The 27,922-nt window shown below is 43.9% G+C and overlaps 1 protein-coding gene across 1 annotated transcript in view; it reads left to right on the top strand.

Moving 5' to 3' along the window:
- Positions 1 to 23,682, top strand: part of TMEM233 (transmembrane protein 233) — a 36,893-nt gene extending 13,211 nt beyond the window's left edge. Inside the window, exons 2-3 of the mRNA XM_040443741.1 lie at positions 12,608 to 12,744; positions 21,626 to 23,682. Coding sequence (XP_040299675.1) covers positions 12,608 to 12,744; positions 21,626 to 21,632 — 144 coding nt within the window. The 3' untranslated portion in view covers positions 21,633 to 23,682. The remainder of the gene's footprint in view (positions 1 to 12,607; positions 12,745 to 21,625) is intronic.
- The last annotated feature ends 4,240 nt before the right edge of the window (positions 23,683 to 27,922 follow it).

Here is a 27,922-nt window from a genome sequence, read left to right as displayed (position 1 = left end):
CTCTCTGCCCCTCCCCTGCTCATGCTCTGTCTCTGTCTCTCAATAATAAATAAACGTTAAAAAAAAATAAAAAACAAACAAACAATAGCCCAGGCTTCATTGGTTCTTGGCCCTTCCTGCTAAGTCACCTCCCACAAATTTCCTTTCTGTATTTCTGAGAGGTGCTTCTCACATTCTCACACAAAACTGCAATGTGGTAACGGTTAACTCGTGCTGTTTCCAGCAGACATTGGGGTAACAGTCATATACCCTCAAGCTGCTTCTCAGCCCTGACATCATCTCTTGCCTGACACTACCAATTCTCTGGCCTCCACCATTTGGTCCACTGGAGCCCTCAAGATACAAAAGCTCTGTCACCAGGCCTTGCTTCTTAAAAAAAAAAAAAAAAAGTATACAACTCAAGTGATTTTTATTCTACTCACAAGGTTGTGCAATCATTACCACTATTTAAATCCAATAAATTTTCATCACCCTCAAAGAAATCCCATAATCATTAGAAATCACTTGTCACACCTCTTTCCCCGAACCCCTAATCTACTTTCCGTATCCTTGGATTTACCTATTCTAGACATTTCATATAAATGGAATCATTCGGGGGCGCCTGGGTGGCTCAGTCGGTTAACCATCCAACTCGATTTTGGCTCCGTTCGAGCCCACGTCAGGCTCTGGGCTGACAATGCGGAGCCTGCTGGGGATTCTCTCCGCCCTCCTCTTTGCCCCCCCCCACCCCTCCCCTGCACATGCACCTGTGCACGCTCTCTCTCTTTCAAAATAAATGAATACCTCTTTAAAAATAATAAAGATAAATGGAATCATGCATTATATGATCTTTTACGACGGTCTTCTTTCACTTAGCCTAACGTTTTCAAGGTTCATCCATGTTTTAGCACGTCAGTCCTTCTTTTTAAAGATAAGTAATATTTCATTGTATGATAAGACCATATTTTGTTTTTCCATTCAGTTGTTGATAGACTTTTGAGTTGACTCCATTTTGTGGCTATCCTAAATAACATTCCATGAACGTGCATGGACAAGTTTTTGTGTATGCATGTTTTCACTTCTCTCGGGTGAGAAGTATATACTTGGGAGTGTAAGTGTGGAGTCATACAGTAACTCTATGGCGACTCTGAGAAACTGTCAGACTGTTTCCAAAGCAACTATGCCATTTTGCATTTTCGCGCAGGAGGGTTCCAGTGTCTCCACATCCTCAGTAAAACTTGTCATTGTTTGTCTTTTTATTCCAGTCACCCTCCTGGGTATCTTGTGGTTTAGATTTGCAGCTCCCTAATGACTAACGATAGTGAGCATCTTCCCATGTGGTTATTGGCCATCTGTACATCTTGTTTGGAGAAATGTCTATTCAGATCCTTTGCCCAGGTCCTTTGTCCAATTTTAATTGTTTGTTTGAATTGTTGTTTGTTTACTATTGTTGAGTTGTAAGAGTTCTTTATATATTCTGGATGCAAGTCCCTTATCCTATACGTAATATCTGCAATACTGTCTCCTCTGTAGTGGGTTGTCTGGTCCTTGTTTCTTTCACTTGCCTTGTGACCATTGGGGGGGGTCTATGTGTTGCAAAGTTTTCAATGAAATGACTTTTTTTTTTTTTTTTGCTTGGAGCCTCTCTCTCTCTCGTTTACTCCCCAACAAGAACTGGCAACAGATTCAAAGGCAGACACTGTGGTTCAGGCTCTACAGTCAACTCCTAGGTTCGAATCCCAGCCCCACCCCTTCATCTAACTTCTCTGAGCCTCGGTTTTCCCACCTATTCAACGAGAATGTTAATGCAGATCTCTCCGCATTGTTTTCAAGATTAAATGAGGTAACTCCAGGCCCTTCACGCTCATTATTTCAATTAAGCCTCACAACCAGCCTGTGCTGTAGACACTATTATCCCCATTTTACAAGTGAGGAAAACAGACTCAGAGCCATCCCTACAAGGCCTTATTTTCCTTTGAGTTCAGCTACTACCCTATTAAAGATCCAAACATCTATTGTAAATATTGTCTGTAATAAAACGAGGCATAGCACAATTCACATACACATATACAAGGACTGGGGTGGTGGGGTCCATTTAAGTGAAAAACTGTCAGTGACTCTGGCTTCTGAAGTGAAAGCAGCTGAAATCCCTTCATAAGCATTTGACCTCAAGCCAAAAATTCCTCATTCTGGTCATTCAGACAGCAAACCCATGTCTGCTATCCTAAGGCAGAAGCCCACGCTTCAGGACTCTGACACAGAAGTTAGATGACTCAGTTTACCCTCTGTTCTGCCAGTACCAATATGACTGGTTACCTTGGTCAGAAAGTTAAGTTAACCAACTGCTTCATTACAGTGTTTGCTTGCATTGTTTGTGTTATTTGTTTGCTTTTCTGTCAACCTGACCTCGTCGAAGAGAGTTAAGGAAATATTGTGTCCGGTCCTCCATCAGATACTGGAAAAGAATAATGAGTAAAAAGAGACATGGCGCCCACCCTCATGGAGCTCACAGTCAGATGGTGGAGTCAAACGCTCAATGAGTCAATAAGCAACAGAGTAAAATAACTGAGTCACTTAGATGCCATGAAGGAAAGAGACGAGGGCTGACTCAGCGTGTAGGTCAGGGGACCTAGTGAAGACGGAGTGACCTGACCTGAGAAGGCCGCCCTGAGGAAGCAGACACGAAAGCTGAGACGGGAAGAATGAGCAGGCACTGGCCACATGAGACATCAAGGGAAGAGGGCTCCCAGCAGAAGAAATGACCAGGACAAAGACCAGGGGGCCGGAAAAAGGAAGGTGGGGAACAAGGCGGAAGGTTCCAAGCGGGGCTGGAGAGGCAGGCGGATGTCAGACCCTGCAGGGCTCGAGAGACCATGATTAAGAATGTGCATCTGTTCCAGGGCCATGGGGAGCCAAGGATGTGTTTCCAGCCAAGGCCACTCGGCACTCCCATCCCATCCCCCCATACAAGTGACTTACGCTCTCTTCTCTTACGCATTATCAGACATCAAGAGCCTTCCAAAAAAGCTGCTTCCCACTGTGGTGTCACTGGCTGCTAGGGCTTCTCTGCTTACCTGTCCCAGGTAACAGAAATGTGCCTTCTATGCCCTACCAAGGGGGAAGACACCTCTTGGTTTTTATGAGGTCTTTCTTTCTTAACAGTAGGCATAATCCTAAGAGGCCGCATTTGGGCAAGGGGAATATAAAGCATACTAAATAAAGTAGAGCATATTAAATAAAGTATATTTAATAGCTCATTTGTTTTCATCTTTGTCAATCGGCATATGGCAAAATAATAATAACATCAATGTAATAGCTAATACTTACCGACTGACACGCTATTTCTCAAGCGCTGCTCGAAGCACTGCACATGTATTAACTCATTTAATCCATAAGGACCAGGAAACCAAAATATAAGCAAACAACTGACAATGTCTTCCATGGCTATTATTTTGTGTTTGGGGGCTAATTCTGTTTGAGGGTGAACGTGGAATTTCTGAGCACGTTTGGTGGTAGACAAGAACAAAGAAAATGAAAAATTTTTCAAAATCTTTGACAGGGAGATCCGTAGCACAGATTGGAGATATATTTGCCCTATTTTTTTTTTTTTTTTTTTTTACATCAGTGGCCAAGTTTTTATTAAATTAGAATCAAGTCAGCTACCTGAAGCCGGGTTATCAACAGTGTATTGAATCAAGCTCATAGGTTTTTGTGGACATAATGGCGTAGTTATTGTAAGAGCTTTGTCAGTTAACTTACGGTCATTTGCTTAAGTCTGTAGCCCCCTTATAAAGTTGTCTTTGAATGTGGAAACATTATTTGCTTCCTTGTCTCTGAGTCTCAGTTTTCTCACCTGTAAAATGGGACATGAAATTTTTCACCCCCATGAGGGTCATTGTGAAGATTCAGTTATGTGACGGCATAAACGGTCAGTCCAGGGCCTGGCATAAAATAGATACCTCGTGAATATTAACTATTATTTTACCATAATTCATTATTATTATAACTAACCTGGCCTCTGGTTTACCTCCAGCCTCTTATTTCTCTCCTTCCCCCTCCTTCCTTCACACTTACATTTCAGTCACACTGGGTTTTCTTGAGTACCTTCAACAAGAAAACTATTTCCTACCCCTGGACCTTTGCATGTGCTGTTTCCCCTTCCAGGCTTCTTCTTCCCCCACCCTCTTTTTGTAGGCCTGGCCCCTTCTCAAATCTTCACATGTCAGCCTCCTGTCCCACCTCAGCAAAAGCTCCCTCCCTATACCCCATTTTTCTTGCCTCAGTAAGATTCTGTAATCATCATATTAGCCTGTTTACTTATTTTCAGTCTCCACCAGAATGTGAGCTCCATGTGGGTGGGGAGCACTCTCTGGCATATAGTTGATGCTCAACAAATAGCTTTTGAATGGATGGATGGATGTCCATCTACAACAGTGGTTCTCAACTCTTCCTAGAATAACCTGGGAAGCTTACAAAAAAGTAAGCTGGAGTCCCAGTGCCAGAGACCTTGATTCAATTGCTCTGGGAGGGGGCTTGGGCAGAGGAATCTGTGAAGTCCCTTCAGGTAATTCTAAGGTCAGCTGGGGGCTGGGAACCACCAACATAGGAGAATTTAAAAAGCATGACTTTGAAGAGCTGCATCTCAGGCCTGCATAGCAGTTACCCCATAGGTGACACCATCTCATCTGGGATCATGCAGAATGTGTCAAGAGTTCTGCTCTAAGACCAGAGAGAAAGGACAAAGTGCTTTCCATATTTGTCTGGCTCAGGACAGTCGATCAGTTTTACCGTTTGATGTAAGGTGTCACAAATGTCTAGAACGTTGGCTCCCCTGGTGTTCAACTCCAGTTAGCAAAATTTATGGAGTTATACTGAGTCTCTCCTTCTTGCAAATGTGGATGCCAGGAATCGTCTGAACCTTCTGACAGGCAGCCAGGAGTCCTGGCTGTGCAGCCTCACGACACAGTCTTGCTGGTCCCTGCTACGGTTTTTTTGAAGTTGGGCCTAGAAACAGTCACCCTCAATTCTGGCTCCTGACCAACTTTCCTTCCGTGGGTATTTGAGTATCAGGTGTCCATCCAGGGAAGGGATGTATAAATAAGCCTGAAATAACTTGATGCAGTGACTGTGACATCATTAGTATTTACTACAGGAGAAAGGAACTTGCCCACGTTTCTATCAAAGTGTGACCTTTGCCGGCTCAAGGCAGCTGACCAAGACCCGGATGCTGTCCTTAGGTTTTATAATAACTATTCTGTTCTCCCAGCATAAGCCCAAGCTTGGACAACAGAGAAAATGCCCTGCTGGGGACTCTCAAGAGCCTTATAAAATGTGCGGTGAGGCCTTCTTTGCTCTACGTCCTGAGAAAGTTTCATTTGCCTCACGGAGGAAAATAAAAACTGGAAGGAAACTAAAAGTCCTTCTTTTCAACATAATTTTCATGGTGAACAGAGATGACACCTTACCACCCACCACCTGAAAATAAGGGTGGTTGGTTTAGGGAATCATGAGGTCTACAGCTCAGAAAGGAACCCTGGGCAACATCCCAGCACCACGTATACAAGTTAGAAGACAACAGACACAGACACAGGGGAAGGATGTAATATGAGAGAATTTCTTTGAGTGTGGACACTCCAATCTACGTGAGACAAAACTTCACAGAACTACACACAGAGCAAAACAACAAAAACAACAAAACAACGAGCCAAAACAAACAAACAAAAACATCTCAGTTAATAGTATCATGCCAATGTCAGTTTCCTGGTTTTAACAAAGTGCTATGGTTATGTAAGATATCATCATTAGGAGAAGCTTGGTGAAGCATTTTGAGAACTCTTGGTACTATCTATAGTTTGCAACTTCTTATGAGCTTCAATCTATATCAAAATAGAAGTTATAATTTGGGGAAAAATGGACTAGAAGAAACTAGGGGAAAATTTTGCAATATATGTAACAGGTTAAGGTATATCATTTGCTGTGCTATTCAGTACAGTTGCCATTAGCCACATGTGACTATAGAGTATTTGAAATATGGGGCACCAAAGCTTTTAATGATATTATTTTGGATGTGTTGGGTTAAATCAAATATATATTATTAACTTCACCTATTTATTTTTAATTTTTTAATGTGGCTACTAGAAAATTCTAAGTTACGTATGTGGCTCCCATTATATTTCTATTGCACAGTGGTGATCTGTAATATATAAAAAGTTCTCACAAATCAATAAGCAAAAGACAAACCAAGAGAAAACTGGATAAAGGATATAAGTACAAAATTCATCAAGAATAAATACAGGTGACCAATAAACATTTATTCATATAACAAGTATTTATTGATCTCCTATGTTTCAGGCACTGTATTGGTCACCAGAGAGAGGTTCTTTTTTTAACGATTTTTTTTTTAAGTTTATTTATTTTGAGAGAGAAAAAGAGAGGCAGAGAGAGAATCCAAGCAGGCTCTGCACCATCAGCGCAGAGCCTGATGCAGGGCTCAAACTCACAAACCATGAGATCACAACCTGAGCCAAAGTCAAGAGTTGGGCACTTAATCGGCTGAGCCACCCAGGCGCCCCCAGAGAGGGTTTTAAATACACTGTTCTTAGAAAGTTTCTCTAAGAAGGTGACATTTGAGCAGAGGTCTGAAGGACATAAAGATAGCTCTACCTCACCATTAAACCAAAGAAATGTTATTTGGAGATTCTTTTTCACCTATCAGAGTGGCAAAAAAAAAAAAAAAAAAAAAGATAAACAAGGTTGGCAAGGACGTGAGGAACAGGGCACTTAAATACTGTTAGTGGTGGTGTAAATTTGTCTAGCCTTTTTTTTGCAGGGCAATTTGACTCTGTCTCTCCAAACATAACCACAGCTACCTTTTGATTCAACAGTTTCATTCCTAGGAATCCATCCTAACTAAGGAGAGGTTCAAACGCACACAAAACTCTACGAATAAGGATGTCTACTGAAGCATATTAAGTAATTGCAACAACCTTTAAGTAACTGAAATGTCTATGGGTGAGGTGCAACCATGTAAGTGACAAAGCCACTAAAAAGAATGAGACAACTATACTGACAATTTTTCTGTAAGTTTGAAGCTATCTGAAAACAAAAAGTTACCTAAAAACAACAACAACAAAAAGTGCCATGACAAATTAAGATATTCCCCCCAAGGATGTAAGGATAATGCAACATTAGGAAATCCATCAATATAACTGTTTTTAAGTCATGCCTGGAGAAAGAAAACAAGAATGAGACAGATCCAGAAGCACTAGCTTGGAAAGGTGCACACCCTATATTAGTGGGAAAATGCAAGTTGCGGAACAGGATAGTATAATATTATTCATATTTTTGGAATAAAGAGAAAACAAACAGACAAACTCTAAGAGTGTGTGTGTGTGTGTGTGTGTGTGTGTGTGTACACACAGACTTTTATGTACATTATTAAAGTTAATTTCACCAATTTATTCTTATTTTTTTAATGTGGCAACTAGAAAATTTAAAATTACATATGAGGCTCCCATTATATTCCTATTGCACAATGTGGATCTACAATATGTAAAAAGTTCCCACAAATCAGTAAGAAAAAGACAAACTAATAGAAAACGGGACTAATGATAGAAGCATAAAATTCATCAAGAAGAACTACATTTGACCAACAGACATTCACATACACACATCCACACTTTACCAAACTAGCTGTGTGACTCTGGGCAAATCACTTTAACTTCTCTGTGCCTCAACTTTCCCATTAGTAATATGGAAACAATAAAGCATCTACCTCACAGGACTGTTATGAGGACAAATGAGATAATCCTAGAAAAATACTTAACACAGTGCCTAGCACATATAAATGCTCAATCAGTGTTACCTGTTATCATTATTATTTTGTCAAAGAAAGACTCAGAGGCCAAAACATTTAGAAAAGAAAAAAATTCACTTGGAAAGAAATGCAAGGGAGTCCACCTTCAAAAGGACCAGCTAGGGGCGCCTGGGTGGCGCAGTCGGTTAAGCGTCCGACTTCAGCCAGGTCACGGTCTCGCGGTCCGGGAGTTCGAGCCCCGCGTCGGGCTCTGGGCTGACGGCTCAGAGCCTGGAGCCTGTTTCCGATTCTGTGTCTCCCTCTCTCTCTGCCCCTCCCCCGTTCATGCTCTGTCTCTCTCTGTCCCAAAAAATAAATAAATGTTGGAAGAAAAAAAAAAAAAAGGACCAGCTAGCCCAATAAAAAGCACAACACAAGTATTTAAAGAAAGCAACTGCAAAACTGCCAAGGTAGCCAAGTTTTACAATAATCTGTTCACGATTTAAAAATAAACAAATAAAGCAAAATAGTATCTTTCTCAAGAGATTACAATATCCACAAAAGTGTGACCTCCATTTGGGCACCAACATCGCAAAAGACGGAGATGAAGTTGTCTTTGCCAAGATTTATGGGAAATACTCAAGGTTTCAATATTGGAGGGATGTAGGCTCGACAGACTGGCCCTGTATTCTTGGTTTATCTCAGGGTACAAATTGCTATTTCTTTATCTTGACTGATAGACACGAGGTACTTAGTCATAATGGAAGCAAGAGAAAGTGTTAGCTTTCCTTTCATATTAGTCGTGGGCAGGGGGTGGGAGGTGGGCTGAGCGAGGTGGGGGGGGGGCGCGGGGAAGGCGGTGGATCTAGAAGCAAATGCACCAGACTGCAAACAATGGTTATCCCTGGGAAACAGGATGAGGAAAAGAACTTACTATTTACTGGCTGTTTCTGTAGCATCTGAATGCTTTACGTGTTCACAAATTACATTTGTAATCTGTAAAGGAACTAATAAGATCATATAAATGTTAAGTATCTAAGTCATCCCCTGTTTCTTTCTAGTTCTTCCACAGCAGATGGGATAGTTTGCTTTCTAAGCTTTTCAGAAAAAGATTTATAAACCACGCATTTTCTCTACAACCCATCTCCACCTCTTCAGTCCATAGCATCTGCCAGGAGACCCTTAGCATGCAATTCCAAATTGGGAGACACAAAGAATGACAGCCAATGAATGGGGGAGGGAGGAACTAATTCCTTCTCGCTTCATTATTAGATCTCCACCTTGAACCCCGAGAGTCCCAACCAGTGAGGTCCTTCAGAGTGAAATCTGGGAGTTCTAAAGCTGCCACAGTCATCTCTCCATATCCTAACATTTACCCAGCAGATATGCCATAGACAGCCCCTTCCTCAAGGACCAGAGGAGGAAACAGATTCATAAGAGAACTCATGGCGGGGGTGAGGAGGGGGGGCAGTGGAAGGAGAATCCATAGCTAATACTGAGAGAGGCTTTCATCTGTCTTTCAAGCCAACCAAGGCCTCAATTCTAGACGACTCAGCACCTCCCTTAGGAGCTTTCCTCTCTATCTGCCCCTCTTCTGCTCTCTCTCTCTCAAAAAATAAATAAACAACAACAACAAAAAAACCCAAAGTTCCTCAAACCTAGGTCCTCAGAGATTCTGCTCCAGCAAGAGGTAGACCCTGATCATCTATAATTCTGATAAGTACCCCAGATGATTCTACTGTACCCCAAAGATCTTAGTGTTGGAGGAAGAACAAGACAGACAGTGGCAATTCACAGTAAAAGCTAACATTTATTGAGTATATACTATGTGCTGGGGCAATGCTAGCTACTACTATTAAGTCGTTGGCTCCTCTATTGTGAAGGAGATGTTATTATCATTGCCCCCAATTTACAGATGAGAACTATACAGATGTATCAACCTTAGAAAGGTTGATGACTTCCTCTAAGTCTCACAGCGACTAACACATGGAATTTGAACTCAGCTCTCTCTGGATTTAGAGCCCATGCTCTATTACATGCTTCCTTGGGATAAATCTTTTTTTTTTTTTTTTTATGTTTATTTTTGAGAGAGAGAGTGTGAGCAGGGGAGGACAGAGAGAGAATGGGAATCTGAAGCAGGCTCTGCACTGATAACGGACAGCACAATGCAGGTCTAGAACTCATGAACTGTGAGACCATGACCTGAGCCAAAGCTGGACGCTCAACCAACTGAGCCACCCAGGTGCTCCAGGGATAAATCATAAGGTGGTGGGCACCTTGACCTTGTAGGGCATTAAGGACAGCTGCCTAGACCAAAGGTTTTCAATTCTAAGAATCTTAAAAAAAAAATTCTGCAGCAACAGCCCAAGTGTCCATCGACACATGAATAAATGAACAAGATGTGATATTATACAGACAGTGGAATGTTATTCAGCCTTAAAAAGGAAGGGGATTCTAACCCATGCTGCAACAGGGCTGAACCCTGAGGACACTGCTTAATGAAATAAGCCAGGCACAGAAGGACAAATATTGTATGATTCCACTTATGTGAGGTACCTAGAGTGGTCCAATCCATAAAGACTGGGGGTGGAAGAATGGAGGGTTTAATGGGTACAGAATTTCACTTTGGGATGATGGATGGTGGTGATGGTCACAAAACCACTTCAGTGACTGCCACTTAATGCAACTGAACCCACACTTAAAAAGTTAAAATGGTAAATTTTATGTTATATGTATTTTACCAATTTTTTTTTTTTTTTAAGAAAACTGGTATTTGGTCCCCATACCAATTAAATCTGAATCTTTTCAGGACGTCTATCTGTTTTTAAAACAAAGAGGGGCACCTGGACGGCTCAGTTGGTTAAGCATCCGACTTCAGCTCAGGTCATGATCTCATGGCTCACGGGTTTGAGTCCCGCGTCGGGCTCTGTGCTGGCAGCTCAGAGCCCGGGGCCTGCTTCGGATTCTGTGTCTCCCTCTCTCTCTGCCCTTCCCCTCCTCACACTCTGTCTGTCTGTCTCTCTCTCTCTCTCAAAAATATATAAATATTAAAACTAATAATAAAACAAACAAAAATCACTAGCCACATGTTTGTAGTAAATACTCAGGGTTGAGCACCCCAGAATTCCAGTGCTCATGCTGTTGGAAGTTCTGGATATCATTGCAGGTTCTTGCCTTCCCCTTCACACCAGTCTTTTGAGCAAGCCCCATCGCTGCCGAGGCCCCTTTCACTGCTGAGGCCCCCAGCTTGTTGCTAAGGTGGCCAGAATCCAAGAATTAATGCAAGGTTCTGGAAGTGGAAAGCTCAGTGTTCTACTGGGTGTTTCCCTGGCTTGTAATTGTCTACACGTGCTTCATCCCCCTTAAAAGTCCAAGAAGAGGAACAATCTATCAGCGAAGTGCGGCGGTTTCGAGATGAAGAACAGAGGTTCCTACTGAAATCTGCAATTCACCACACTGATCAACCTCCGTCTGTAACTCATGAATACTTATTTCCAGACTTCTTTGAGCTGCAGCAGAACTTTTGAGGGGATCGTCAGCAGTAGGAGTTATGATAAGGAGGGTTTATTAGAGGACTGTTCAGCTGCCCTGGCCATCAGCCCAGCAGCAAACATTCTCTGAGCACCTCCACCTTGCCCTCCAACAAACTCATATTCTGCAGGGAAATGGATATACATCTCTCACCCACTAGCCAATACCTATTTCTTGAACTCCTACCATGTACCAGATACTGCTCAAAGTACTAGCAACTAAGGTGATATTTAAAATATTCAACAAGTATTTAAATACACAACTAAATATTCAATCAGGATGGGGCCAACTGGTAACCCTGAAGTTGCTGGATCATGGGGAAGTCTGAAGGGAGTCAAAGGTGTGAGGGCCACGCACGATGGCTGGGGGGCCAGGAGGGGAGGGGTAACTGCTATTTACCAGCCAGCCAGAAGTAGTTCAGTATTTTACCAGCTGGGAAAGCCATATGAGTAGGTACCAGTTGAATGACAGCTTGGCTTGGGGATAGAGGTGAACAGTTCAGCCAAGATCCCTGACCTCACGGATTGAACTTCTAGTGCAGGAGAGGTGAACTTTTTCTGTAATGGACCAAACAGTAAGTATGGTCTTTGATCCACTACCCAACTTTGTTGTAGCATAAAAGCAGCCACAGATAAACAAATGAGTGTAGTAAACAAATGAGTGTGGCTGTGTGCCCAACAAACTTAATTTATAAAAAATCAGCAGACTGGGGGCACGTGGGTGGCTCAGTCGGTTAAGTGTCTGACTTCGGCTCAGGTCATGATCTCAAAGTTCATGAGTTTGAGCCCCGTGTCAGGCTCTGTGCAAACAGCTCAGAGCCTGGAGCCTGCTTCAGATTCTGGGTCTTCCTCTCTCTCTGCCCCTCCTCTGCTCATGCTCTGTCTCTCTCTGTCTCTCTCTCTCTTAAAAATAAGCATTAAAAAAGCAACAGTAGGCTGGACTTGGCCCATGGGCCAGAGTTTGCAAACTCCATTCTGTTGGACGAGACATGCATACCTGTACATTAGACAAATATTTATCAAGAATCTTCTACAGGACAAATATGGCACCAGGCACTGGTACACTGTGCTGAACACCAGATAGTGGTCCCTGCCCACATAGCACTTCTACTCTAATAGGAGAGGCCCAATCAATCATTTTAATGTGCTCTGGTAAATGCTAAGATGAAAATAATCAGCAAGGGGAAGTCAGTCAGCCCAGGGAGGGCTTCCTGGAGGAGGTGATGATCAGATCAGCCTGAGAAACACAGGTCTTTCCTTGTGGGTTGTCTGTCATCACCAGCTCTTCCCTTGTGTCCCCCAGTCTCTGAACAGCTACAACGATGGAGACATCGAAGGATCCAAGCGGCTTGGGAGGAATGCCAAGTGGGTGGCCATCGCCTCCATCATTATTGGCCTTCTGATCATCGGTATTTCTTGTGCAGTTCACTTCACAAGGAAGTAAGTAGGCTCTCTGAATCTGTCCCAGTGTAAAATGCCTTCTCCCAAATGCCCGTTGGAATCTGTTAGGACAGGTTAGGTTATGTTCTGGTAGCAAACGATGCCAAAGAAAAAGAGTTTTCGTTTTCATTTCACTGGTGTTCTACACACCATGTCGTTTTGTGGACAGTCTCTCCTCTGCTCAGTCACTCAGTGTCCAGGCTATCCAAAACTCCACCATCTTCTAGCGGCTCTGTGTAGAACAGGGGTCAACAAAACTTTTCCATAAAGGGCCAGAGGGTAAATATTGTAGGCCTCTGTCACCATCTCAGTCGTGACTACTTAACTGCCACTGCAGCACAAAAGCAGCCATATACAATACGCAAATGAATGAGTATGGCTGTGTTCAATAAAGCTTTATTTACAAAAATTGGTATCTGGCCCATGGGCCATAGTTTTCCCATCTCTGAGAGACGAGAGAGGAAGACAGGAGAATCCCACATGGATTTTCACTGCCTCAGTCCCTTCCTCTGCCTTACCATCTGATCTGCTGAATGATTTCATGATTTTGACTCAACCAGCCGACCTGTTCTTACTGTAAGAGCAGAAGGGTGCCACATATTTTTGGTATTGCCAACGTGCTCTCGTCTCACAAAGAGATGGATGCTGTTGCTGTTTCTCTCTGGATTTGGACACATTTATCCTGATTTCTCTAACCAGCTCAGATGGGCTCCATCTGCTAGAATCAATGACACTTTCCATCAGAGGCTTGACAGGGGCAAGGTCGTGCAATGGACAATCAAGACCTGGAAATGACAAGCCCAGATCCATCTCTGCCTCACTGTGTAGCTCCTGGCAAGGCAGATAAGGACTCTGAGAAATCTTCTAGCTCTTCCCCCAGAGCAGGGGGTTAGCCACCCCCCACCCCGACACCATGTCCCTCAAGCTGAGAAGGTCAGCCTCTTTGAGTTGGTTTCAGAAAAGGCTCACCTGGTGGGCAAGGGAGGACGCAGACACCCATCAGCCTGTCAAATCAGCCAACCCAACCTTGGCAGCCAAGAGGGTAGTCCATGTCAACTTCCTATCAGAGGAGCCAGACCCAGGAACAATCAGGGCGGCTGAATGGAGAGGAAGATGGGAAAACAGGAAGTGTCACGGGGGGGGGGGGGGGGGCGGAATAGATGGCTTTGACCAAAGAGAGGAAAAAGGGACACTAAAACATCAAAGGAAGTTTCTTGCCTGCAAGATGAAAATGGACGGGGTTGGTCTATGAAGAAGACGGGTAGAGAAGAGATGTGCACACACCAACTTTATCCTTTAAGGAAGGCATAATGTGCTCGTGTGTGAGTACGGGGCTGTGGGGTGTGGGGCCGATGGTGCCGGTTTGGCAACAGACTGCCTGGGCGCAGTTTCCCCCTCTGCCACTTACCTACTGTGAGACTGACGGTCAGCCAAGTGCTTAACCTCAGTTTCTTCTTCTGTAAAATGAGGATTATAGTCGTATAATCCACTTAAGAAGGTTATTGTGAAGGTTAATTAGATGACCCACAACATGTGTATAGCATGATGTCTGTTCCTTAGTCGGTGCACAAAAATTGCAGACCATTCGGGGCACTTGGGTGGCTCAGTCGGTTAAGCGTCCATCTCTTGGTTTTGGCTCAGGTCATGATCTCACAGTTCGTGAGATTGAGCCCCATGTCGAGCTCTCACTAACAGTGCAGAGCCTGCTTGGGATTCTCTTCCCTGTCTCTCTGCCCCTCCCCTTCTCTTGTTCTCTCTTTCTCTCTCAAAATAAATGAATAAACTTAAATATATATATATATATATATATATATATATATATAAAAACAAATGCAGGGGCGCCTGGGTGGCTAAGTCAGTTGAGCATCCGACTTAGGCTCAGGTTATGATCTCACAGCTTGTGGGTTTAAGTCCCGCATGGGGCTCTGTGCTGACAGCTCAGAGCCTGGAGCCTCCTTCAGATTCTCTGTCTCCTTCTCTGCCCCATCCCTGCTCATGCTCTCTCTCTCTCTCTTTCAAAAATAAATAAACATTAAAAACATTTTTTATAAAGTTTTTATTTATTTTTGAGAGAGAGAGAGAGAGAGACTGAGTGTGAGCAGAGGAGGGGCAGAGAGAGAGAGAGAGAGACACAGAATCTGAAGCAGGCTCCAAGCTCTGAGCTGTCAGCACAAAGCCCGATGTGGGGCTTGAACCCACGAACCGTGAGATCATGACCTGAGCCAAAGTTGGATGCTTAACTGACTGAGCCACGCAGGTGCCCCAACATTAAAATGTATCTATCTATCTATATCTATACCTATATCTATATATCTATATATCTATATCTATATCTATATAAATGCAAACCATTTACTAATCCTATTATTACTGCTGTTATCAACATGGCTGGGAGAGGACTTCAGAATTTAAGATGCTACCAAATAGAGCTCATGGCTTTGCACTCATGAGCTAATTTCAAAGGACAGTGTTCCAGGGGAAAAAGGCCAAGTCTTGGCCTAACTCCTGGGAACTTGTGAAAATACATACTGCCCAGATCAGTGTTGAGCTGGGTTATAATAATAGCAGCCGACACTGACACAGAACTTAATAGGCCAGCTACTGTCTAAGCTCTTACATGAATTAATCCCTGTTGAATCCCCACAGCAACCTCCCCACTTTGCAGATAAGAAAACTGAGACTCGGAGAAGACAAATAACTTGCCTGATGTCTCACAGCTACTTAGAGATAAAGGCAGGGTTTAACCTGGGATAATCTGGCTCTGAAAGCTGTGTTCTTTTTTTCTTTTTAAACGTTTGCTTATTTTTGAGAGAGAGACACACAAAGTGTGAACAGGGGAGGGGCAGAGAGAGAGGGAAACAGAGTAACCGAAGCAGGCTCTGCACTGTCAGCACAGAGCCCGGTGTGGGGCTCAAACTCACATACTGTGAGATCATGACCCAAGCCGAGGTCGGATGCTTAACCGACTGAGCCACCCAGGTGCCCTGAAAGCTGTGTTCCTAACCACAGTGCCACACTGCCTCTAAGCCAATAGCTAGTATACTCAGTAACAAAACCAGGAGATAGCACTCGACTTGTGGCTAGCTCCAGAGCTGATTTATATGGGGGTGGTATGCTGAGGTTTCAACCTACAAAAAGCAAACAAAAAGCAAACAAACAAAAACCTGTGATGAGACAGGACCAAGGGTAGCAAAATCAAAACACTGCAGGAAGGAAGCAGGAAGCACTGCAAGGAACACGCATGAATGTTCCCAGTTACAGGATAATATGAGTGGTGGGGACTGTGGTGTTCGAGAGCACAGTCCAGCTGATTGTTACCACTTGGAATGCAGACCGTGGAGCCCATTTTTCAAAAGATATTAGAAAGCTAGGTTTTCATTTCGAATCTCCTGTTTTTTAGATGTTGACAACCAATTCACATTATGTAAACACATGGTGAGGGCCAAAAACAAAGCAAGACGAAAAAACATACAAAAACCACATCTCCAGCCTGGACATCATCTGCTTTGCAGTCTCTGGTAGCCAATGTGGCTTCCAAAGATCAGTTTGCCCATTAGACACCATCCAAGCAGTTCTACAAGGGACACAGAAGTCTTCACATATGGGGACTTTCTCCATTCTTAATATAAATATTTCTATCTGGAGATGAAGCATCGACCCGTATATGCTTGTGATTGAGATTTTGTTAGCAGTGGTTCCTAAGAAACAATGTTTCACTGTGGTTGGAACCTGGACTTCAGTCCTGGCTTTACTAGGATACAAATCCTACTTCTACTACATAGACCACCCTGGCAAGTTACTCTCTCAGCCTCAATTTCCCTACCCATAAAGTAAGGATAGAATTACTTCCCATCTGTATGGTCAGGTTCCCTTCAGATACCTTTCCCTCCATGTTATCAGAGAAAACAAAAATATCTTCCAGAGTTAGAATCCCAGGGAGAAACTCAAATACAAAGGCTTTGTGTGCGTGTGTGTGTGCGCGCGCGCGCGCGCGTGTGTGTGTGTGTGTGTGTGTAGGAAAGAAACTAGCCCTTAGAGAATGAAATCAATTCTATCTTCCATTAAGACCAATAACGGGCCAATTTCTCAGTAATCCTTTGAAATAAAATTTCCCAGCCCTAGGAGGAATTGAGTGGCAATGTGGAATTACTAAGACAGAGGTTTCTAACTTTGAGCTGTATGCGAGTTACCTGGGGAAGTTTAAAAGAAGTTGGTATCAGGGCCCCATCTCAAAAGATTCCAAGTCGCTAAGTCAGAAGTGAGGCTCAAGAATCTGCATTTTCCAGCTCCCCATTCCTACCCTGGGGTTTAGACGCAGGTGGTCAGCTCAACCCTCTTTGCCAAACGCCCTCCCTCCCAAACCCAGAAGGAAGAATGGGCTAACAGAAGCTGGCCTTTAACAGAGTGGCCAGTTTTCATTTACATCAGCAAAGTCATCATCCTAAACGTGTCATATCTCATTCATTGCCAAGGAGGGGAGTCAAGTTACCGCCAAGGAGAGTACCCACAGGAAGGCTCTTTTGTAACAATCCTCAAGGCAGCAAGGGCGTGCACTGAGGGGTTCTGGGGAAGTCTGACTTTAGAGGAGCCCAAGCCTGGATAGGAGACAAAAAGCCTTGAATAGGTGACTTTTCTGATTCTCATTCAAAAACTGTCTGAAATAAACAGACAAGTCTGTTTAAAAACTGTCAAATCCTGCCTTTAAAAAAAATTACTCTTTATCCTTATCAACAACACTGAAACTAATCCCGAAGTCCTGACCTTTTAAAAAATTACTACGTGTCCTTATCGAGAGAATTGTAACCAATCCCTTCCCTCCCAAATGATGGAAATCCCAGGTGGATAAACTTGGGTCCTAAGAGTCTTGACCCAAACTCAGAAAAAGGTCTCTTTCAATAGGATATCCATGTAAGCCATGTGGCAGTTAAAGAGAGATTTGGGACATCAAATCCACAAAAACTGGGAATCACTGACACTAAAATATTCAACAGCTTGGGACGGAATGTGCCACTCTCAGAAGAGAACCATTCTGGTGCAAACAGAATCAGAAACTTGCAGGCTCTCAAAGTCAGAAAACTCTCTGCTCTCCAGCTGCTAGGGAAAGGGGAGAAATGAATCGCACAGAGCTGAAAAATTTAAACGTTGCTGCAGTCTATTTATCAATCGAATCGTTCAAGTCCCCAGCCTAAATCAACCTGTCTGCAGGCTTTTACTTTCTGCTGGTGCCTTGAGGATTCGAGCAAAGTGAGGTTATTCCAATCGTGTTTCTCAAAGTCTCGGAGTCACCTGTGACAAATTCAGCTGGGATGTTTGTGAAAATGCAGATTCATGGCCTCTAATCAAGACCCTGGGTGGTCCTGAAAGATGCATTATCACAAGCAATCCCCCCAAAAATAGTTCTAAGCATTCCAAAGTTGCAGAAACACTGTTCTAGGGCTTTGCATCTGATGGAGGAACATTCTTGCCTGTGTATGAATATGTGCCACAAAACAAGATGTTTTTTACATCTCGAAGACACATCTGCTGCTTCGTCCCTACTCCCCAGCACACTTTACACACCTCCCAAGTTTGTTCTTCCCTCTCTCCTCATGATCAGGCTCATGGTCACATATCTGATGCCCTGCAGAATTCAGTGGAATTTCCTTAGCTGCAAAAACAGTTGACTGTGACAAAGCTTGGGTATAAAGCAGACAAATGTCCCACCAGAAATATGACAAATGATATTCAGGAAGGTCTCACCTTACTGAGGGGTGAAGTTCGAACATCAAGGCATCAGGTGAGCTTTGAGTATAATCAAAATTCATCTTGGAAGCATCTACGGTGGGGGGATGCCCTATTAGAGATTCACACCCACCCTGTATCCTGGTCAGCCCAATAGACCCAGTGTTCCCACCGGTGTTGGAAGAGATGACATTCCCTGGGTTGGACACCAGCTGAAATAGTTGGCATGGCATATGTTCAACACTGGAACCACGCCCCAAAGTCACACAGAAGGAATAGGAGTCACATACCCACCCATCCTCATGACCATTGTACAGGGTGATGGCCAGAATCTCCAGCTCCATTTAAAGAGTTGCTTTTTTCTTTTTGAGAAACATGTATGGTTCATTCACCACACACACACGTTCATTCACACGTACAATGCAACTCCACTGAATTTATGACTCTGGATGGCTGTGTAGGCATCTAAATAGCCAGGCAGGGCCCTACCATGTATTAAAATTGCTTCTTTGTCATTCTTAGCAATAAAAGCCTTCATGTTCCAAAGTTTTCATTCAGGAAGAACTTGGCCTCCTAAGTAGATTAAGGATCCCATGTGTCTTCCATTAGCAGACACAAAGTTAGCAAATATTAAGCCATTATGCACTGGTAAAGCTTATGGCTTATAAATAAACCGGAATGAGTCCTTTCCTGGCCTCAAAATATCCTTCATTGCATTAGGATTGGAAATAAGCATATGTGTCAAGGCAGGAAAGAAGCAAAAAGTTGGCCTTTTTGCAAAAACATAAAAGCAAATTCATCTTCTTTTCTATATTACTGGTTGGAGTAAAACTTCCTGGGGATTGGTTTCCACAGACGTGTCTGCAGAGAATTTTTGTGATTCCATTATGAAAAATGGGGAACATTACCTATTCCCAAAAGGTCAGAAGGGCCTTTCTTTGTTGGTTCACATAAGCTGAAGTCAAGACAAATCACACCTAAGTCGTCATCAACAATGGAAAGACTGTGGCTCTGAAAAGGATATAAACTTGTGGACTTTGACAAATAAATCAAAATAGCCGCTAAAAAGATGTTCAACCAGTGACCAGAGCAACAACAAAATACTGGGGTCTTTTGACTGTCAGATTGAAACAATTAAAAAGATGGATAATATCAAGGTTAGCGAGAGTATGAAGAATTGGATACAAAACAACACTGTTGGTGGAGGAGTAAACTGAGTCTTTGGAAGGTCAATTTGAATACATCTATTAAACTTGAAAATCCATGTGCCCACCCACTCAGCAATTCTATTTCTGAGTATCCTCCCTAGATACAAGTGTACAAATAGGCACGTGAAACAGTAGCTCTCTTCCCTGGTTACACATTAGTGTCACCTGGGGAGCTTTAAAAACTAACAATGCCCAGGGCCTACCCTGGATCAGTTAAATTAGAATCTCCAGTGATAGGACCAAGCATTCATAGGTTTTAGGGCTCTCCAGATGACTCTAACGCAGCCAGGATGTGCAGTGATGTTCACCGCAGCTGGGAAACCATGGAACAACCTAAATGGCCATGGGTGGGAAAATGATTAAGTACCCAGTGGTTTATTCATAGGACGGGATACCGCACCACAGTTTAAATATACATCGTCCATCTCCCATACTATGGCTTTAGAAGGCCCCACATGATCTCACTGCTGCCTCTCTTTATCTCCCAGCACATTGCCCCCTTACTCCTCCACTTCAGCTATACTGAATTCCCCTCTCCTCTTCGAGCAATGCAAGTATGCTCCTGCCACAGGGCCTTTGCACTTGCTGGTCCCTCTACCCAGAATTTTCTTCCTCCTGATATCCAAGTGGCTTGTTCCCATCTATCCTTGAGACGCTTGGTCACCTGTTAGCAGAGCGGTTACCCCTGACCAACTTCTCTAAAATAGCACCCACAGCCCCACCCTTATTACCTTGGTCCTCTTATTCCAACTTTACTTTTCTTCCTAGTACTTACCACTCCTTGCAAAACTGACTGTATAATACATAATTATATGTAACTTATTATATTGACATAAAATTATACATTTTATATATTAATATGCATATAATCATACACTTTTATGGTCTACTTCCTCCTAGTAGGATGAAGACTCCAAAAACATTCTTTTTTATTTGAGAGAGAGAGAGAGAGCGCAAGCAGGGGAGAAGGGCAGAGGGAGAGGAAAAGAGATTCCTAATCCTAAACAGGCTCCACACTCAATCCCACGACCCTGGGATCATGACCTGATCTGAAATCAAGACTCAAGACATTCAACCAACTGAGCCACACAGGCGCCCCAAAAACATTTTCACTTCTGTCATTGCCCATAATAATAGAGCATAACATTTTACGGTTCTTCCTTTGAAGCTAAACCGTTGGGGTTTGAATCCAGGCTCTGCCTCTAAGTAGCTGTGTGCTCTTGAGCATGTCTTTTAACCAGTCTGTGCCTCAGTTTTCTCATCTGTAAAGTGGGGATAAAACAGCACCTAGCTCACAGGACTGGGAAGATTCAATTGTGTAAAGCACAATGCCTGACACACGGTACTCACTATGTAACTGCTGGGCACTGTCATCACCAACACCTAGAGCAGGGCCTGGTGTGTAAATACTTACTGTAAATTAATGAATGAATATGTGTGTGTGTGTAACCCATATCTTACATATATATGATACATATGTATCATATATAGATATATCATTATCCCATGTATATAAACACACACAAGATGAATTTCTAAGTGCATACTTACAGATTTAAATGTAGAGAAAATCACCTGGAAGATGCACACAAAACGCTAAACAGTACTGCTAACCTTTTCGGAGGAGAATGAGGTTCAGAAATGCTCACAAAGCAGTTTGCTGCATCTGTATCATTTGTGGGTCGGATTTTTTTCTGTTTTTTGTGGGTGGTGGTGGCTGTTGTTGTTGTTGTTGTTGTTGTTGTTTGCATGGGCCAAGTGTAAAATCAAATATGTTTCAGATGTGACATTTCTCCAAAGGAAGCCAGTGCTTGTGCAGATATGCTGGCCCAGGTCTGCACTTGTTTAATCAAGGCTGATCCCTACGGAGAACGGAAGCCCTTGGGTGGAGAAGGCCCAGGCCTGCTCTCTCTCTCTCTCTCTCTTTCTCACTGTCTGTGTGTACCCCACAGAGCCTGAGCGGCCAGCAGTCAGCCGTGAGCATGGAGGACGGACCTCATCCACACACACCCCACCGGAGTTTCTGAGGAATGGACCCTTGACTTCAGACTGTGAGATCTTTTCCTCCAGGACTCTCCAGAGGCAGGTCCCTGGCAAATGAACTTAAAAAAGAAAAAAAAAGAAAAAAAAAAAAAAAGAAAGGAAGGAAGGAAAAAAAAGTCCAAAATTAAGGAAAACCAAGCAGCACAGACAGATCAGCCATCACAGATTTTTTTTTTTTTTTAAACAAAAAGAAAAACTCAAGTCTCACTGTCTGAGTCTAGTGAAGGTCTCTGTGTCCATGCCTCTTCTGCAGAGATGAGCCTCAGGAAATCTCAGTATTTCTACATGGGGGCTGGGGGTCTACATGTGGGGGGAGAGGGAGGTCCTAGAAGCTGGCGTCCGCCAAGTCGAGCGCAAATATTTGCAGCATGTTTAAAGTTGACAATGGAGCTGAATCTGTGCTTTTTGTCCCCTTTTATTTTTACATGTCATAGCTAGTGGGTCCCACTCCATCAGGTGCTCCCTGCCACAGCCCCCAGAGTCCCCACATCACGCACCAAAGAAAAAAAATGAAGGGTCTTTCTGGCCTTTTGTCCTGACCTCAATCTTCCGATGGTCCTCTCCCTTGCTTGTATCCACCGCTGCTCACCTCACTTTTCACTTCAAGACTCTTGAGACTGCACTTAGTGATCAATTCTAGGTACAGGAGCACCTTCCCCATCCCAGTTTTGGGGATAAACTGGCTGTTTACGGAATGTGCTTTATTCAAACCATCCCCGCCCCCCACTCTTTTTTAGCAAGTCTCAGGCAAGATCTTTGATCTTCCTGGATGCCTACCTGGAAATACCACCCACCGTATTTCTTTTCTGTCAAACGTAACCCCTTCAGGTGTGAGTGTACTGGCTTAATGATGCATTATTCTGCCTGCCAGAACTTGCCAACCCAGTGTTTCTCAGATGCAGGGCAAACCACTGGCGGTACACAAAGGTCATTTTTAAGTTGTTTATAGACACAACATTAAGTGATGCCAATCACAAAGCACGTTTCCCCTTTTCTACTCTTTCTCAATGCCGATTACAGCAAAGAGAAAGCTTCTGTTTAGTGCTCACGGGTCCTGAACACCTTTTCTGTTACTTTGGCTCTTTCCCCTTCTTCATAAAGGAAGAGCAGGCCTCACGTTCAAAGTCTTCTGTCTAGATAGAATTTAATAGCAGAGTCCTGTTTTCGTTGTATTTCTTAATTACCTTCCATTTACAGTTTCCCCTTAGGGACGTGATGCGTTGTTTCTGTTCAAGTAAATTTACTTAAGAAAAATAAGTGGACTCAAAGAAAATATCAAGGGATTAACACAACAGGTGATATGTACACGTGGCAAAAGTAACTTCAAGAACTACTATCAGAAATACAGTGGTAATGAACTTTCCTAAGCAAGAGAAAAGGCAGCTTATTCTAAGTGAATGAACAAGAGGCCGAGAATTAAAACACCTGTGTCCCAAGGCCTTTTTTGCCACTCACAGGCTATGCAAGCTGATTTTTAGGCAAGTTTCTTAGCCTCTCTGTGCCTCGAATTTCTTCATCTGGAAAATGGAAATGAGAATACCTGTCTACATACCTCAGAGTGTTGTTAACAAGAATTAATCGCCATAATAGATGTGAATGCTCCTGGAGGGAGATTCTAAGTGCTATACAAATACAAAGCAGTGTTCTTAGATTACTATGAATCTCAGGCATTTGTTAAAATCCTGGACCCCAGCAAAAAATAAACGTTGATGGGCATCAGATTCCACCTGTCATCTCAGCCGGATGTCTGTCATGAGCCAGCACTTGTCCCAGGAGGAAACTGAATCAGGGCCACGAATTCTCGGCACGCAGAGATCCTAACGTCATTCCAGTATATTGGATCCTGATTTCTGTTTCAGACATCTTGTTTCTTGTTTGTTTGTGTTTGGGTCCCTGATCTTTTACCCAAATCAAATGAAAAGTGTTGCTGAGAGGCAGAATAAAAATGGTTTTAAGTAAGCCTGTTTTCCATGGTGTGTAAAGTTGTGTTTTCTCGGGGTTCCCAACCTTCTAGAGGGAATGGGTTCCGGGATCCCAGTCTAAGCCTGTAGGGAAGACAGAGAGAGGCCGGGGATGGGGCTGGAGAGGTGTCAACCTAGAACTAACTTGGGCCTGAAATGCCCTTCCAGGAGGCATTGAAAATGTTAGACACTGAAGTCACTAAATAAGGTCCCTGGGCTCCAGAGGGGGTCTGAGTTTTGCTGGGCCTTGGGACCTGGCAGAGAGCTTTCATACTGATAAATTGGGATGATGTTCTCCTCCAGGGCTTCCTGCAAGGCTGAGATCATCCTTGTTCCACTCCAAAAAGCAGTCAGAGGGGCGCCTGGGTGGTTCAGTCGGTAAAGTGTCCGACTTCCGCTCAGGTCATGATCTCGAAGTCTGTGACTTTGAGCCCCGCATCGGGCTCTGTCTGACAGCTCAGAGCCTGGAGCCTGTTCTGGATTCTGTGCCCCCCTCTCTCTCTGCCTCTCCCCTACTCACGCTGTGTGTCTCTCCCTCAAAAAAATAAATAAAAATTTTTAAAAAATTGTTTTTAATTAAAAAAAAACAGCTAGAAAAAGGATTGACCAAGTGCATCAATCAGCCAGGGTACACTTTCGGCAAGACAGTGACCAAAAAAAAAAAAAAAAAAAAAAAGTGGCTAGAGCAAAGAGTGGAGTTTACTGGTTCCTCTAACTAACTGCAAATTCCAGAAATAGCTTCAGGCATGGCTGGATCTTGGTGCTCAGCACTAAGAACTTCTACCGGTCTCTCAGCTTCAACTTCCTGAGTTCATTTTGGTTTCATAGCAGCATGCTGGCTGTCAGCAGCTTCAGGCTTCTCCTATCTGCTTAGCAATGCCTGTAGAAATGGTGTGTCTGTCCCCTAACAGCTACAGGGGGGAAAACGTTCAATTCAAAATAATGCAAGGGGCACCTGGGTGGCTTGGTCGGTTAAGCGTCCGACTTCGGCTCAGGTCATGATCTCATGGTCCGTGAGTTCGAGCCCCGCGTCGGGCTCTGGGCTGATGGCTCAGAGCCTGGAGCCTGTTTCCGATTCTGTGTCTCCCTCTCTCTCTCTGACCCTCCCCCGTTCATGCTCTGTCTCTCTCTGTCTCAAAAATAAACGTTAAAAATAATAGTCATAATAATAACGCAAAATTGATTCAGAACCAGAACCAGTCCATCAGTCTGGATACCAGCCATTAACAAACAGGCGTGGCCACCCTCCCAGCACAAATTGAATCCGTGGCCAGGGTGTATGGCACCCTCATTGGCCGCACCTGGCTCACGGTTCAGCCAGTGTAACTGAGGGTGAAGTCAGATCCACCCAAACTTTATGGGTGGAGGGTGGAGGAAAAGGTTGGTTTCCCAAAGGAAAACCAAAGTGCTTTTACCAGAAGAAGGAGAGACAGAGGCTAAGCAGAAAAAACAACCACTGTCTGTATTAGGCATGCTGCCTCTTACTATGCCTGCCACAAACAGGCCAAAAGTGATGTAATAGCTTTTCAGACAATTTCCCCACTCTGTTGTCACTCTCATCCACTCCCTTGTCCGATGGCTATTTACAGAGCACCTGTTCACCCATGGGTGAGGCTTTGGAGATTCCAATATGATAAAAAGAGATCCCTGGGAAGGGTTCACAGTGGGGAGCAGGCACATATACGATAATTAGAAGAAAACATTAGGATGCTAAGACAGGCATGAACAGTGTTATGCTGTCACTTGGCGGGAGGCACCGCTGGCTGTACCCGAGAGGGGAGGCCTCAGGGAGCAAATGTCCCTGTCCCACTGCCCCGTGCATTGCTAAGGCTGATACGGCTACAGCCCTTGAAGTTGCCCTATCTTTGGCCACAAGTTATGGGCAGAAGCAGATGCAGACATAAAATCGCTGGCCTCAGCTCCTGGATCAGCAAATTATCTCTGGCCTACACCAAGACAGCTGCATTCAGCAAAACAGCATTATGCATGTATCTTGATACGTAACCCTAGATCCAGGCTTCTAAATATAAGAGACAGTTTTGGGCCACTGATTACAAAAAGAAAAAAAAAAAATTATTCTAAGACAGCATCCACCTTCATTGCTTACTACCAATCCTTAAAAAATACTCGTGGATGTTGACTATTTGAGCCTGGAGAGTTACCTTATGAAAACAGGCCCCTGAACCCGCGTACTTTGAATTCCAGGGTTTTTTTTTTGTTTTTTTTTTTATTTATTTTTTTTTTCAACGTTTATTTATTTTTGGGACAGAGAGAGACAGAGCATGAACGGGGGAGGAGCAGAGAGAGAGGGAGACACAGAATCGGAAACAGGCTCCAGGCTCTGAGCCACCAGCCCAGAGCCTGATGCGGGGCTCGAACTCACGGACCGCGAGATCGTGACCTGGCTGAAGTCGGACGCTTAACCGACTGCGCCACCCAGGCGCCCCTGAATTCCAGTTTTGACGCACGCAAAAAAGAGGCCTAAAAACTAGTCAAGCATCACCCATCATTTCTGGAGAAGTCCCAGAGAGAAGGAATTCCCTTTCCAATACAGATTTGTTTATTATTTCTTCCAATAGAGATTTGTTTATCGGGTGTCAGGAGAAAGAAGTACAGGGTTGCCTTTGTGCATTTTTGTGGGTCGGGCATCTGCGTCTCCCCTGCATTCCTGGTTCCAAACCTCAGGTGAGCGGCCAGGTCAAATCTGTGATGGTCACAACCTCCATCCCTCTTCCAGTCTGAGTGCACAGCTCACCGTCAGACACTGGCTCAGTGAGGTGTCCTGCCATTTAATTTTCCGAAGCTGTCTGCTCCTGGCACTGCCACGAGGTGTCGATCCTGCCGGGTGACACGGAATCCCACGCACGAGGACTGGTTGTACTTCAGAGTGAATATATTGACAGGGGCCCAGGAAAGGCCAAATCCTGCCTCTGTGGAGGTAACAAGGGGCTTGAGGACCAGCACAACACAGGGCCTAACGCAGATCTCAACACCTAGTGGGCAAGGTGAATAAATATTTCTCGAGCCACTACCAAAGCTCATCTAAACGATTACAATAGTCTTCTGATGGGTCTCCCTGGTGTATTGGTTGCTGATTGGTCCTGTAACAAATACTACAAGCTTAGTAACTAGAAAACAACCCACATTTATTGCCTTACCATTTGGGAGGTCAGAAGTCTGAAACAGGTCTCACTGAGCCAAAATCAAGATTCCAGGAGGGTTGTATTCCTTCCTGCAGCTTCCCAGGGAGAATGCATTTCCTTGCCTTCTCCACCTTGTAGATGATGCCCACATTCCTCGGCTCCTGGCCTCCTTTCACCTTCAAAGTCAGCAATCACCACTGGACTCTACTTCACATGGCATCTTTCCCGTTGTGACTCCTCTGACTTCCTCTTCTCCATTTAAGGACCCTTGTGATTACACTGGGCCGGCCCAAGTAATCCAGGCTAATCTTATTTTAAAAGCAGCTGATTAGCATCCTTAATTCCCCTTGCTGTGTATCCTAACAAACTCACAGGTTCCAGAGATTAATCCGGGGACATTTTGGGGTTATCATTTTTTTTCCCACCACACCCTGTTTTCACATTGATCCCCGTCCAACACTCACAGCAGCCTGGGGCGATCTCGAAACCTGAATTAAACAGAACTACCTCATTCCTCTGCTGAAACCCAACCCACACAACCAATGGCCTCCCAACGCAACTAAAACTCAAACTTTTAACATGTAACCCTACGTGATCAGACCTTTTTCCCTACCCTCCCTCCCTCTGCTGCAGCCCCACACTGGCCTTCTTGCTACTCTCCAAACATGCCAAGATCATTCCTGCCTCAGGGCCTTTGTTATGTGCTGTTTGCTCTGCCCATAACACTGATTCCCGGATTTTCTTTTCCTCTTCCTCCAAGTCTCGGCTTCTTGGAGAGGGCTGACCTAACCCCCTCCAAGGCAGCCTACAGTCTTCTATTTGCACTATCACACAATCCCCAGGGCGTTACTTCAAGGTCTATCACAATGGAGTTGGATACAGTAATCAACTATATAATTATCATTGAATGTTTGTCTTTCCCGGCAGACTATCAGCCCCTATGAAAGCAGGAACGCGGTTCATCTTTTTCACCCCTGCTTTCACGGTGCCTGGCATATACAAGGTTTTTGGTAAGAATGAATAAACAATGAAAGAGAATAGAGGGTGTGGAAGGAAGGAAGGAAGGAAGGAAGGAAGGAAGGAAGGAAGGAAGGAAGGAAGG

The sequence above is a fragment of the Herpailurus yagouaroundi genome, unplaced genomic scaffold (assembly GCF_014898765.1).
Source record: "Herpailurus yagouaroundi ecotype Mexico unplaced genomic scaffold, PumYag 191, whole genome shotgun sequence".
Lineage (NCBI taxonomy): Eukaryota > Metazoa > Chordata > Mammalia > Carnivora > Felidae > Herpailurus > Herpailurus yagouaroundi.
Note: the sequence above shows the minus strand (reverse complement) of the source record. Positions and strands in the feature narration are given on the sequence as shown.